Genomic DNA, 14,090 nt, shown 5'->3' with positions numbered 1-14,090 from the left:
AGGTCTGAGTCCATCACAGTAGCCTTCTTTCAGCCAGCTGAAAGGCTGAGCATGGCAACAAATGGGAAGAGGGGGGGAGCATAGTGCTACATGCAGCCCAAGAATCCTTTAGTAACCGTGTGCCTTTCTCTGGCGTCTCATTAAATAGACTTCAGTGTTTGAGAAAGGATTTGCAGTTTTGAGACCATAACCTTGGTATATCTGTACCTTGTATCCGGCCCAGGTCTTGGGTCAAAACTCATCTGCCCTTGCTTAAGATTTCTTATCAGGCATGGGCTAGTTTTAGGTTTAAAGGTATAATGCAATTTTAAAACATCACAGTTTCAAAACAATAACAAAAAAAAAAGAGACGAGGTTGGCTCTTTGGAAGCTTTTACATAAGCTAACAAAACTGAGAATAATCTTTTTTTTAAAAAAACATAGCACTGTTTTAAAACAAATGCTGATGAGAAGTTGCAGGGTTTAGCATGTCTAACGGTACCACCCACAGCCTACTGCAGGGCTGGGTGGTGAGGCAGACAATACTGATATTCAACTATCTAACATCAGCTATTTTTCTACAAAACGCAGAAGAGAATAAACCATAATCTGTGTCATAAACATGCATAATAATTTCAGACCTGTGTCTAAACTCAGCTGGTGCTTTCGCTTTGCATCGTCGATCACGTCTGTATAAGATGGCTGTTAGCTATCTGTGTTTTAGCCCATACTGGCCTTAATGTGTCCATTTCTGCGACTGAATTCAAATAAGTGGCACAAGGGAAAAAAAAGAAAAAAAAACGACAAACGAAATATAAAATTGGATTGTGTCATATGTTTTTACATTTGAGGCGGAACTTAATGGCGCAAAAACCAAGATAATTTCACTGAAGCACATTATGCTGTCAGAATCTCCTACTGGTTCATGTCTCTTCCTAACCGGGTGAAATGACCCAGAAGTACCTCAGCAGGGGCCGTGATATGAGCCGGCTGGATTCTCAGAACCATCAAGGAAGCATCAATGTTTCCTTGATGTCTCCTCAAGTCTCTCTCCCACACAGTCCTTTGTAACTGGAAACCATTTAAATAAATATTATTCCAGAATTGCGAGAGTGCTTAGTTGAAAACTGGTTAGGAAAACTAGACATGGTATAAAGAAAGTATGCCTTTCAATTGTCAGGTTGAATGCAGTTTTCATGCATCTAAGGTTTAAGAATCAGTCAATACTAAAACTCTTCAGATTTAAGAGACAAAAACACCTAAAAATCTTGAGAAAAAAAATCCAAATTAAATCACAATCAACCCTTTGATTATAATTTTTAAAAAAAGATAAGTAATTTTAGAATACACTAATATGAAACTAATAGAGCTTTTGGAGCCATGCCTCTCTAAAACAGAAGGTGCCCTTCCATATATGGATGATAATGTGGATATGGATATATAACAGCAGTGTGACTGCCTATTGCTGTTTATAGAATACTTTTTTTTTCCTTTTGACGCTTTTCAACAGAAACAGAATGCATGTGCGGCTGATTACTAGCAACAGAGAAAAAGGATGAGGTTTTCACAAAAGATCCTCTAAAGATAGATCTAGTGGAGTCAGACGTCATACCGATGACGCAAACGGGGGTGTTCTTTGCACAGCATTAGCTTGAAGTTGGTTTTAAGAGGAAAACAAAAACAAATGTTACGACTGAAATAACTTTGGACTAACATATGGAGATTGAACGGTGTCTGCCAGGAATGATATTTGAACAGCAGCATTACTTTGGTAACGTTAAACTCACATGAGTAAAATACAGAAAATGGGGCTTTTAACTACTTAGACTCAGTGCCAATAGATTTCAGGCAAGCGCTACGCAACTCACTGATATATATTATGTTAACATTGTTGTTAACATAATAATAAAAAAAAGATCTGACACAAATTTTCTGTCAAAGGAACAGTCTCACACTACGAGCTTTTAAATTTCCGGGGAGGGTGTCAGTCTAATAGGTCTCCAAGCTATTGCTTTCGGACCGCATTTCTTCTGCCCCACGGACACCAACCTGACAAATAACAACGGATTAAGACACATTCAAGCTGGAGACTTTGATCTCAGTAATTTTTCTTAATTAGTCGTTACATTTCTGCACAGATGTAAAAATTTGATATTTCATAATTAAGGCCATCCCTCTGAAAACTTTTAGCTGCATTCTTAGCTGAGTTGTTCTATTAGGGCTGTATAATATTAGAAAAGCTTGCGATGGAGTTAGTGATGGCAATTATTGCCATGATATTGACAATAATCATTTATGTGCCTATTTTACTCTTTCTTCTCATTCTCATCTGGCCTTTGTACACTTTTAAGCATTTTAGCCACTGTCATTTCTGTTTGGCGTGACTGTTTTTAGTCTACATATGTATGTTAGGACAATTATGTTATTACTTTTCCCAGGAAAAAGAAAATAGGGGTGACATGACTGACATTGACAACGACGAAGAAGAGAACCGTTTGCAACCCAAGTGGCAACCCAACTTCTGGATGGAACCCTTTCAGGCTAAAGAAGCTGTGCGCTGAGAGTTGAAAGTCAGCATATTCTGCCATGAAATTGTGAGATATTACATTACAAATGGAAAGAATAACAAAAAAAAACTGGCAAACAATGCCAGGTGGGCTATTGTAACATGCTAACACTACGACACGGTTGCTTGAGAGCAACTTAAAAGGTCGGCAAAGCTCCTGTATCCTCAGCGGTGAAGCAGTGCTTCAAAAATATCCTCTTGTGGCAAAGTTTGTAATACAACAACAAGACAGGCGCTATTTATTTTCATGGACAATAGTAAGGAAGACAAATGCACGAGTATCAGAATGAAATTGCACACCGACACAGCTCCGTAGCTGTTTTCAGCCAGGAGGCTTGCTGAAAAAGTCAGCATAAAGGCCAAAACATTGGTAGAGTGACTCACGCAGCTGTATTCACTGACAACAGTTCATTGAGGAGTATTTCAGGCCCGTGTCTGTTTATGTGTACGTGGGTGATCTAGATCGTGATTTTGGAGTACCGCCACATGATTAGACACGAATGACAAAAGAAAGGGAAAGGGTGGACATGTGGCGGGGATCAAGCAATATGATCGAGGCCATTAGTGGTGCGCAAAATACACCACGGGGTAAAACAACAGGATTGATTACAAAGACTTGGAGAAGAGCAGCCATTCCTTACTTTCACCAACCTAATTATTCCATTTCACACTGTCAGAATATAGAGGATCACGTCGAATCATTGCAGAAATCAAAGTTGCTTTTTTAAAAGTTGAACTGTATGCGTGTGCTTTGAGTTTTTCTCCCGCCATTTATCGCTCTTTTCCCCCCCCCCCCTTCTCATATAAGCAAAATCCTGTGTTTAGGGAGAAAGTTGTCAGACTCTTCGTTGCTTGGCAGCATCTGTGTTGTAGTAGCTAGTAGTATGCTTACGAAAAGAAGAAATAATTATTAGCGGCAGCACTTAACGTCTGATTTTCTCACAAAACAGCAGAATTAGGTAATAAAAATCATCATGAAGGTGAAAAGCGTGCATGTGAGTCAGACCAAAGTCTTAGATGTGCAGGGATATAACTGGGCAGTCATCTTGCATCAAAATAAACAAGACAACTAGAGACGCACCGATCATTCGTCAAGAGATCGGAATGGACCAATTTTATCTTAAATTACTTTGGTTGAAGATGCTTGTGCCCCCCATGGCTGCAACAGCTACCATCAAGCTCTTGTGATAACTGGCAGGGACTCGTGTACAGCAGTGTGGAGGAAAACTGGCCCACTCTCCTTTGCAGAATTGTTTTAATTCAGCCACACTGGAAGGTTTTCATACATGAATGACGTGTTTATGGTATTCCCCAGCAACTTAATTGACTTAGACTTTGACTAGGCCATACCTTGAGCAGAATTCATGGCAAGCAAAGCAGCGTTGGACCGTCCCACTGTCATCGCCGTGTTTGGCTAGAGGTATGATGTTGCTTTGCTGAAAGCTGTGCTGGTTCTACAGATGTAACAAGAGACTTAGTTTCCAAACTATTTATTTTGTCTCCTTAGGCAACAGCGTATTTTTCCCCCCCAACGATTACACAGAGCCAGTTTGGTTTGGACAGCTTCTTTCCTTTTAATAAAAACTGGCTTTTGTACGTACTCAGATTATCAAACACAGAAGAAATCTTTAAGGGGCGGCAAATGCTTTCATAATGCCATTGTGGATTTTGTTTCCTAAAGGGACAAAAATGACAACAAAAGTGTGTTTGCGAACATTGAGATGTTGGTTGAGATCTTAATGGCTCCATATAATTACATAAAGCACCTCTGCAATGTAGAAACAGGTATGAGCTAATAGCATCAAGTGAAGTGATGACATTCGGCATCAGCAGGTAACACAGGTGACACTTTTTCCCCACCAGACAACACAAAAACGGGTAAAATTCACACCAAACAGTTTGAAATCAACTCGTTGAATCTTTCTCTCGTCACGCCCAGGATTATGCCATCTATTGTTAGCAGGATCTGGGATGTCTGCTTTAAACTTAAGGTTCTATCAGTCCACATGGCCTAAAATCTGGTTAAAGAGCCGCTCGAGCGAGGATTTTGCTCCTACAGTCAACTTGCTGCGAAGCACATAATACTGCACTCCTCCGGTTTTTCTGGGCCCACTTTAAAAATCCAAGCTACAGAGACGACACGTTTCACCCGGTGATCAAAGGGAGGCAGTTTAACGGTCCTCCTCCTTGCTCTCGTGTTTCTCCATCCTTCCTCTTCAGCTCCTTTGGACGTGGATATCTTATTCAAGGTATGAATGAAGTTGGCAGCAAAGGATCTAAATCACCATAAAAAAAAAAAAAAAGATTCAAAAGATTTTAGAATACAGAATTGATTAGAGGAAACGTAAATGGCTGCCACTGGTGATCAGCTTAAAAGTTAAGAGATTTTATTTGCTGCCCTTGTTTAACGCAGTATGGTTATTTTTATTTAAGGACTTTGTATTTCGACATCATTCGCAAATATCTACCGTAGGCGTCTCAAATGCTTGTTTGCTAAAACACACAACTGCTTAGACTTGAGACGCGTTCGATTTCTCTTGGAAGTCTGGTCTGAGGATCACATCACATCCAGGCGGAGCCACTTCTAGGTAAATGTCGGGAACACCAGTGGGATTTCGCCAACAGCTGTGGTGCTTCTTACTATTTGCAACGCTGGTTAATACCAATGTATTTCTGTTTTATGCAATAAAAACTAATATAAGTGGTCCTAGTTTAATGACAAAACCACCCTCAAAAACGTGAATAGATAGGTTTTACTACAACCTCTCTATATTTTGTATTAGCGACGGTCTTAACGGCTATTGAAGGCGGAGCTTTCACTTTTCAAGATGGAATACCAAATTCAGTCAACTCCAACTTTGACATATCACCCCAATGCAGCAACGATCCTGAGACCCAGAAAATTTTCGATTTGATTATTGCTAGTAATATAGCAACCTGGCCATAACCTCAAAGTGTGACATAAGTGATACGGTAAAATATTCCCATCTTTTAGTGAGATACAGGAAGACTATCTGAACGCTAGATTTAACTTTGTGACAGGAGTTTTGTCTTATTATACTAAAGAGAAAAAAAAAATACCTTCACAAAATGCTCATTTTTGTATCTCTTTAGAAGAGATGCCAAGAGAAATCGGCTGGTGACTGAAAGCGGACAATTCTCAGCCTAACTAGCTTTGACAGGTGATTGGTTGTTCGTAAACTCAATTATTGGAACTTTTGAGTTTACATATCGAGCACACATGTACGTGCTATCAGGTCACACTGACAACAACACTCTTCAGTGGGTAAGTCATTACAAAGAAAAGAAGAGTTAGCCATTTCAGTATCAGCGAGGGGTTTTATAATTAAAGTCTACAAAGGAATTTCAATGTAAAAAGTAATAATTTAAATAAGAACATGTATTTTTTAATCTTAGCATGTCTACTTTTCCATTCATGCTGCTACAACAGTAGTTGGAAGGCTAAGGCTGGTTTATGCTTGATGTGCGGACACAACGTCTGCAGCATTTATGCTGCGTGCGGCTTTTCTCCAAAGTAGCACTATTCTCCTAGACTCTAGGTGGCAGCGTTGTGCTCCCATGCCAAGCTACTACACCCCACTACACGAAGAAGTAAAAAACTGTTGTTTCCAACAATTTGAAGCCTCTTGCTTTCTTCCAAGAGCGATGGAGATTTCTGTCCAGGAACTGTAAATTTGATGATAACGGTGATCTTATTGGGCTGAATCATAAAGATGTCTGTATTTATGAACCTCCGCCAGAGGGAGCGCTTGCTTGTCTGCCATGTTTTTCCACATGCGGCTTTCTGAGTAGTTAGGAATTTGCCTCCGTGTGCGTAGTGGAAACTTTTGGTCCCGCGGCGGGGGCGTTATATGGCAGCGTGGACCGCGCAGATGCGTCAAGCATAAAAACCAGGGATTAGGGTGCTCGCCACTTCGCTCAGCGTAGGTTTGTAGAAGTACTTTTTTGTCAAGTGTAAAGAGAATTTCTGGTGACGAACAAATGAGCACACCCTGCAAATTTGAAATGGCTGAAATCAAACCTGGTTTATCAGACACACATAATTAGAACATCATAGTGCCGTTCGGGAACACTAAGCTCCAATACGCCAATCCAGAGAAAGAATCTCACACAACATGTGAAGCATGGAGTTGGAGGTGTCATGGTTGGAGGACGCTTTCCTTCAGCGGGACCAGTCAGGTCGCCATCACAGAACCGGCTGTTGTATTAAACCATGCTTGAGGAAAAAGTGAGAAGATCTGCAAAAACAGGGCCCTGCAACATGACAGAGACCCAAAGAAACACCAAGCTCAGATTGCATGGAGACGCAGTGGGGTGACTTGAAATAGGCGTTGGTTTAAGAAACCCCTCAAACATCTCCCAGCTGAAAGTAAGGAGTTTAAACATTATGCCTATATGTTTAAATGCGTAAAGAAAGGATGATTTCTGGTCTTAATCTGTGATCAAATAACTTTTTTTTGTTTAGAATTAGTAAAACCCTGTTTTGTCGCAACTGTTGACACACACAACCATACACACACACACACACACACACACACACACACACACACACACACACACACACACACACACACAATAGGACGTATGAGACTGTTAAGGACTCCTGACAACTGGATAATTATTTTAAACGCAGCCAAAATCTACATCTGCAAAAAAAGAAAAGAAAAGAAAGGAGACCAGACGCAGGGCCACAGCTCTCCTTTATCGAGTAAGCGTGAAAACTAAATTTAACATGCATGTAATATTAACCTTTTATTGGATAACTAACATGCACAGCCAGCATGCAAATAAACACCAACCTCACTCACACCCACGCCTGTTCAGGCTGAGTTTTTTTTTTTTTTTTTTTTTCATACTGATCTTGTTCAACGAAGCAATTAGGACATCCAGCGCCGGCCTGCCTGGGATCTCAGCGTCAGAACAAAGAGTCGCTCAGCCGCTGTCAACAAGCTCGCTTCATTGACTCCAGCGCCGGCGAACGCTTAACACCAAACAACAAGTGCCAGCGCAACAAACACAAGCCGGTCTTCTTTCTTAGCATCAGGAAAAATCATTGTTGCTCGAGGGACAAAACGCACTTTTACAAACCAACGAGTCAACAAGTGGCACCCGGACCACCACCACCCCCTCCCTTAAAAAAAGAGGGAGCATTCATTTGCAGTCCTGGGCCTGGTGCCAAGCATCCAGATTCTTTGGGGCATGCCACCCGTTGCCAACCTGAGGCTGCCTGCTTTATTGGCTGTGCAGCTGCTACTGCTCAAACGAGACTGCAAGCTCTCACAAACACGACCCGATCCAAGATTTTGAGAAGTTGGGTCTTACTAACGCACACCAGAGGGGAAATTACAGCCATACTACACTCTGGTGCACACAAAAGGCACCACAGACCCAGCAGTGACGCTCCACACACGCACTGCACAGCGGCGCCCCCCCCCCCCCCCCCCCGACTCCTCCTCCTCGCTTTATGGCTTGTTTTCGACCTCGGTGTGAATTGAGTCGGGCTGAAAGAGACTTGACCGTTGTGCTGCGCGCCTCAGCGGCACTGCTGGCTGTGGTGGTGCAGCGCGACTGGTGTGAAATGTGAGGAAACAAAAGTGACCGCAGGTTTCCTTTTTGGAGCAGAAATAGAAAGCATGTTGGTTCATCTGCGACACCCAAAACCTGACACAACAAACACGAGGAGGTAAAAAAAAAAAAAAAAACAACAACAACTACAATCCACGTGTACAAACAAATTCACTGATTACTCCCTCACTAGGGCAGAACACATGACAAGAACCACCGAACTGCCTTCTCCTGCTCTCACACGCCGTTTCTTTGAGGTTTGCGTTATTAGGTAATCATCGTGGCCTCGCGTGTGGATATTTTAGGACAGGATTATAACGTGGTAGCACATTGATCCACGTATAAACATCCCATTAACAGTGATTTATTTTAACAAGGGTGATAAGAGTGGCACAACCGTTTAGGATGCCCCAGTCAAGTTTTCTACGGATCGTTCAAGAGTCCCGTCAATGAGGACATATGGCGTCCTCCAGAGTCGGAGCCCAATGTAAACAGTTCCAAAAAAATTTAAAAAATGTGATCGTAACCCAGCAGCTTCCCTAAAATAGGATTTTCAGATTCCGAATAGGTGCTTTAGTAAAGGGAAACGTCTCTGTTTCATAAGGGCTGACTTTGATTATCTCTGGCTCAAAACCTAAAATGCTTAAAGGGTGGTGTAGGTTAATCCTGAACCGGATTAGTCAACACCACACCACACAAATTCCTGAAAATGCAACCCGAGATTAATTAAACCTTTTTATTGTACTTGTGTAAAACACAAAATAAGCATTCCCAATGTTTTTTTTTCTTTCATGTTATAGTTTTGTAGAGATGCACAAGTCGATCGTTTCTAGGCACCATCCCAATTTCCGATTTTCTTTTTAAGCCTGACATACCAATTCCAATCTGAACCCATTGAAAATGTTTTATTAAACCCTAAAACATATAAAAAGGGGCAAAAATGTGTTCCAAATTTGCTTTGATATCTGTAGTGGTCTTGAACCTAACAACAACAAAAGAAAGGACAGTCTCATCCGCAAGTATGCATCAACTTTTTTTTCTCAAAAAAGGTGCAAAAGGTCAAGCTGTACATCGATGCGTTTATTATTATAAAAAAAAAAATCATTAACTTTGATGCATAAATATCAGATTTTCCAGCGCAGGACTGGCTGATCAGCTCCCATCAAAGTAACACCGGCTGATTCCCACCTCATCAGAGCAAGAACCCCCCGGTCTACCATTGTGTTTACTGGCGCAGGGAAGTGTCAGCCAATATTCCGATTACAGAGACGGCGCACGGACGCGTGTGCTTTAAAAGGACGCAAATCCCGACACAACGCGTGCATCTAAATGCCGCATGCACTGAATCGCATGCGCTCATTGTTTGGCGCTCAATCGTACAACGAGTTCCTCATCGGTCCGGGAAGGCTGCAGCCGCGGAGCGCGCTACCCACCCTCCAGCAGGCAGCCCACGTAAACACCGCGCAGGCCCTCTTTTGTCCCACATATGTGTCCACCGCCAAATGCCGTGACAGCACGTCGTTTGATCGGACGCGCATAGCGGCGGACGCTCCGAGCCGCGCACCCCCGGTCGACGCGATTTCGCTGTCAAAGCGTTTAGGTTTTGCAGCGAGCTGCGTCGGTGGACTGACGCCGTGGAAAAAATGCGCTCCGTGCAGGAAGCGGTTAAACGCTGCAAAAACAACAACAACAGCGGAGCGCAGCATTGGCCGGCCGGCCGGGGCCCTTTTCCGGGGCTTAAACACACACACACACGCAAGCACGCACACACCTTCAGGCTGGACTTGAGCGGTCCTTTGGCCGCGGTGTGGTTGGCTCCAGCGGCTAACTCCTCCTCGGTGAACTCCTTCAGGCTTCCGTCCTGCAGGAGCACGGTGTAGACGCTGCGCCGCGGTCCGGCGGCCAGCGCGTCCCTGTTCTCCTGCTTGACAGCCTGGACCACTCCTGTCACCGGGCCGCCGTCCCCCGTCGGGCTCGGCGCGTAGACGCGGCTGCCGAGGATCGAGCGCTTCACCAGGCGCCTGCCGTGCATCTCCAGCGATGCGCGTCGCCCGCGTTCCCGGAGAGCGGATCCTCCTCCCACCGAACTTGGATGCGTTCAACGCCGGAACACGGCGCGGTGGACGAGACGTCGGGAATGGCACAAGACCGCTGCGGGTATAGACTGCGCGCTCCGACGACCTGGACAGAAAGCGTCGAAAGGCGACAACATGCTCAGAGGGAGGGGGAGGCGAAAACTTCCGAGGTGCGTGGCGAATCCCACGGGGGGCTCAAGAACCGGAGAACTCTGGACTGGCACCGTGCGGCGAAAAGACGCGGCTCACTCGCCCCCGAACAGCCTCTACATCCAACCCGGCTACCGATCTCCCTCCGCTCGACCTGTTTGTTTTCCCCACTGCTCGCAGCGAGTCGCCAGCAGGGCGACGGGAAAACGCGGAGCGCTCACAGCCTCCCGGAGCCAAAGCGACCGTCGTTCACGATTGAGCAAAACGGCGACAAAACCGAGTGAAAACGTCCCGAACAGACGCGTGCGACCCGAAATACGTCGGGTTAGTTTACGTTAAGCCGCCGAACACGTCGCCGACTCTCAATTTCTCGTCGAAAACGATTAAGACGCGACCTTTCGGTGGCTCTGGCTCCGCCTCTGCTCCGAATCCAGTCCGCGCTTTGCGCAGACCGAACGGGGCCCTTGCCGGCGGATCGCTGCCTGTAAACATGTGCGGTCCGGCAGCCAAGGCGGCCTGCGATTGGACGGCGGAGCACACGCCTCCACAAGCCCCCCCGCCGCTTCCCCTGCTCCTGCAAAGGAGGGTAGTGCAACTCTTGAAGGCTGCTCCATTCAAAACAATGACGCAAGGATGGAAAGGAAACGAGATGGGAGGGTGGATGGAAGAAGGAAAGCGGGAGAAAAGGGGAAATTTAGGCTACAGGAGAAGAAAAAAAAAAAACTTAGACCAGACAGACAGGCTGTATTCTTTAACCTAGTTGTAGATGAGTGTGACCTACTTTTAAAGTGCTGTGGGACTCGTAAATTGCTATGACGTGGTTGACATATAAAATGGAGTACATGAGGATGTTTAAGTGAATCCAAGCAACGGTGATTCTGGTACCAATGGTGACCTCCTCGCCTCCCACCCGCCCCCCCAAAAAACCCTTTACGTGTCACAAGTACAGAAAAACAGAAACTTTGTGTCCATTAGACAGGAATAGTTCAGTCCAGGTTCGACCAGCCTATAGCTGGTTTTAACACATGACTAAGTCACAAGGGGTCCTGGTGTCCAAACAAAATTTAAAAAGAGATTGAAATGCTGTTTTTAGGGATTTCCTCTTAGCATAAAAGTTTTCTAAACCCTAAATTGTGATTTAATTAATCTGTTTAGAACTATAGTCCTTTAAAAAAAGAAAGAAAGAAATTGCTCTTTAATTTAATGCAAAATAGAAATGAATCAGACACAGTGGATGGTCATGTTTTCTTCCGGTGCTTACAGGAGGCCCAACCAATCAAAATTTTGAAAGTCATCTAAATTCTGGGGATAAACTCCCCATTCTAAGCAGCAGACACCAACTTCCTGATGATTTCACATGCAAAAAAAAAAAAAAAAAGTGATAGAAAACTTTTTCAAGTTGATACTAAAATATAATCTATACTTCTTTTAATCTGGCGCTTGTGCAGCCCAGTTCGACTGCTGCATTAGGCAGCTGCCCATATGACCCATACCACAAACCGCCACGGATGGATAATGCAAAGATATGTGTTATTAACATGCACTAATAGCTGTTAGTCATGCCACTGAACATATCATTTTAGTAAATCCCACTGGCTTTTAAATTTACAACTGAGAGAAATCAAAAGTATGTCATCTCTAGCTTTAAAGATAAATAGAATAACACCACCAGCATTTATTCCAGGTCAACTGTCAACCTTTTTACCTTGTTTTCGTTGTGCTTGAGTAACTCATCTTTTTGGCCCTGAGTGCTTATTAACGCCACATTTCAGCTATTTGTTCATATTTACCTTGAAAATAACATCAGAACTTCTGAGAACCACCAGTGGTACTTGTATCACAGTTGGAGAACCCAGTTGGACTTACAGGATTTTATTCACTTTCCTTTAACTAAAGAGAGTTCAGATCAGCCCCATGGGAATGTGAAGTATATTTCACCAGGCTGCAGGTACCCAGAATGTTTTTCCTTCATATGACCTAAATCCAGCAGACCCAAGCACTGTTGTTGACAATATGACATAATTAACTTCCATGTGTTGGTCAAGTTACGCCCGCTCTACCCCAAACTGGCCCCAATACAAGCCAACCCTGATTAAATCTGGCTTTTAATCATGAAACCAGAACTTTTTTTGTTCCCAAAAAGTGAATGTGTATTTCGTTATTTGTATTAAATGGCTCAATTACCCTGGCTATTCTGAGATGATTAAAATGCAGAGAATATTTATCTTGCACAGATTCTAAACGTTAAGACCAATTGGCTAAATTAATGGACCGATTCCCTGAGAGTAGGCCAGTGTGCGACCCTGGGAGGAGGCGATGACGAGAGACCAGGGAGTTTTCTTCTCACATGAACAGCAAAGCGTCTCCTAGCCTGAAGGAGGCGTCGCCTTAAATCAGAGATGAGCTGTCAGAGCGATCCGAGTTTATCGCGTCAATAACTGTTGACAAACACAAATGCTAAGTGGTGTAGAGGCAGCACACATAAACAATGGATGTGTTGATTTATCTCTTTAGAAGTGCTTAATAGGAGGGTAATGCTGTGCCAGTTGTTATCTATAGTATGCAAATCCTTTAATATCCCACAAAATATAGAAGTCTGGTGGGAAAGTTATGTTTGGTTTTGATCGGCTTTTACAAATAAAAAAATCTGTTTTTATACACCTTTACTCTGATACCCCAAAATTAAACCCATCGCAACCAATATGCCTTTAGAAATCACCTAATTACTAGTCTAATGTGTGTGTTTAATCCCGGTATGAATTCATATGTTCTGCGAAGGCCTCGGAGCTTTGTTAGAGAACGTGAGTGAGGAAACAGCATCAAAGAAACGAAGGAACTGAGCATATAGATGTGGGAGGAAGTTGTGGAGAAGTGTAAAGCAGAGTTAGGTTGTAAAACGGTCCATCATCTGAAAATGGAAATAAACCTGGAACAGGCCGGGAGAGGAGAGCAATAGTCAGAGAAGCACCAATGAAGTCCACGGTTTACTCCAGAGGAGCTGCAGAGATTCACAGCTAAAACATGTTTAAAGTTTGACTCAGGCCATGTGAGTGGGACATAGCAAATGTGTCTTACTGACGTGTCCCATGTGAGTGAGACACAATCTTTTGGCCTGCATGCAAACTCGACATCAAGTGGAAGGCTAACACACCACGTTTGCCCTAACGCACCGCTACCATGGTGAAATATAGCGTCATCCTGTTGGGATTTCCTTCACCAAGGACAAAGAAGTTGGTTAGCGTTCACGGAAAGGTGTGTGGAGCTAAACACAAGGCAGTCATGGAGGAGAACCTGTCAGAGGCTGCAAAAGGCTTGAGATAGGGTGGAGGTCAGAGCAAGGACACTAAACATGCAGCCAGGTCTAAAATGGATACGTTTAGACCAAAGCTTATCTATGAGGTACAATGGTCCAGATGTAAATCCAGATATAATCTGTGGGAAGCTTTGAGAATCGATGCCCACTGTGTGAGCTTGAGCTGATTTGGAACGAAGGGTTTCCAGACCTGCGGCGAAAGATGGTCCCCACAAAGTATTGACGCCAGGGCTCCGCATGAACACGAGGGCCACACTTTTTGGACTTTTGTGATAAACATTGACGACCATGCATCATGCCTGTGCAGATTCTCAGTTATCAGGGTCAGGGTCAACCACAATTTGGCTTAAATCAGAGAAAGATTGACCTCCATGTGGTTCAAAACAGCAGCGCTCCAACTGCAGGTTGCTCACGTGCGATC

General features: G+C 43.8%; 1 protein-coding gene across 3 annotated transcripts in view; it reads right to left on the bottom strand.

The window, feature by feature from the left end:
- The window catches only part of znf704 (zinc finger protein 704), a 94,624-nt gene extending 83,803 nt beyond the window's left edge, over positions 1 to 10,821 (bottom strand). The window contains exon 1 of one of the 3 annotated variants that reach the window (XM_036145220.1): positions 9,903 to 10,821. In XM_036145220.1, coding sequence (XP_036001113.1) covers positions 9,903 to 10,163 — 261 coding nt within the window. In that variant the 5' untranslated portion in view covers positions 10,164 to 10,821. The remainder of the gene's footprint in view (positions 1 to 9,902) is intronic. The other 2 variants (XM_012868620.3, XM_012868617.3) reach the window with 2 other exon arrangements.
- Between the last annotated feature and the right edge of the window lie 3,269 nt (positions 10,822 to 14,090).

Source organism: Fundulus heteroclitus, chromosome 13, assembly GCF_011125445.2.
Source record: "Fundulus heteroclitus isolate FHET01 chromosome 13, MU-UCD_Fhet_4.1, whole genome shotgun sequence".
NCBI classification, from domain to species: domain Eukaryota; kingdom Metazoa; phylum Chordata; class Actinopteri; order Cyprinodontiformes; family Fundulidae; genus Fundulus; species Fundulus heteroclitus.
The sequence above is the reverse complement of the archived record's forward strand: the minus strand, read 5'-3'. Positions and strand labels throughout refer to the sequence as shown.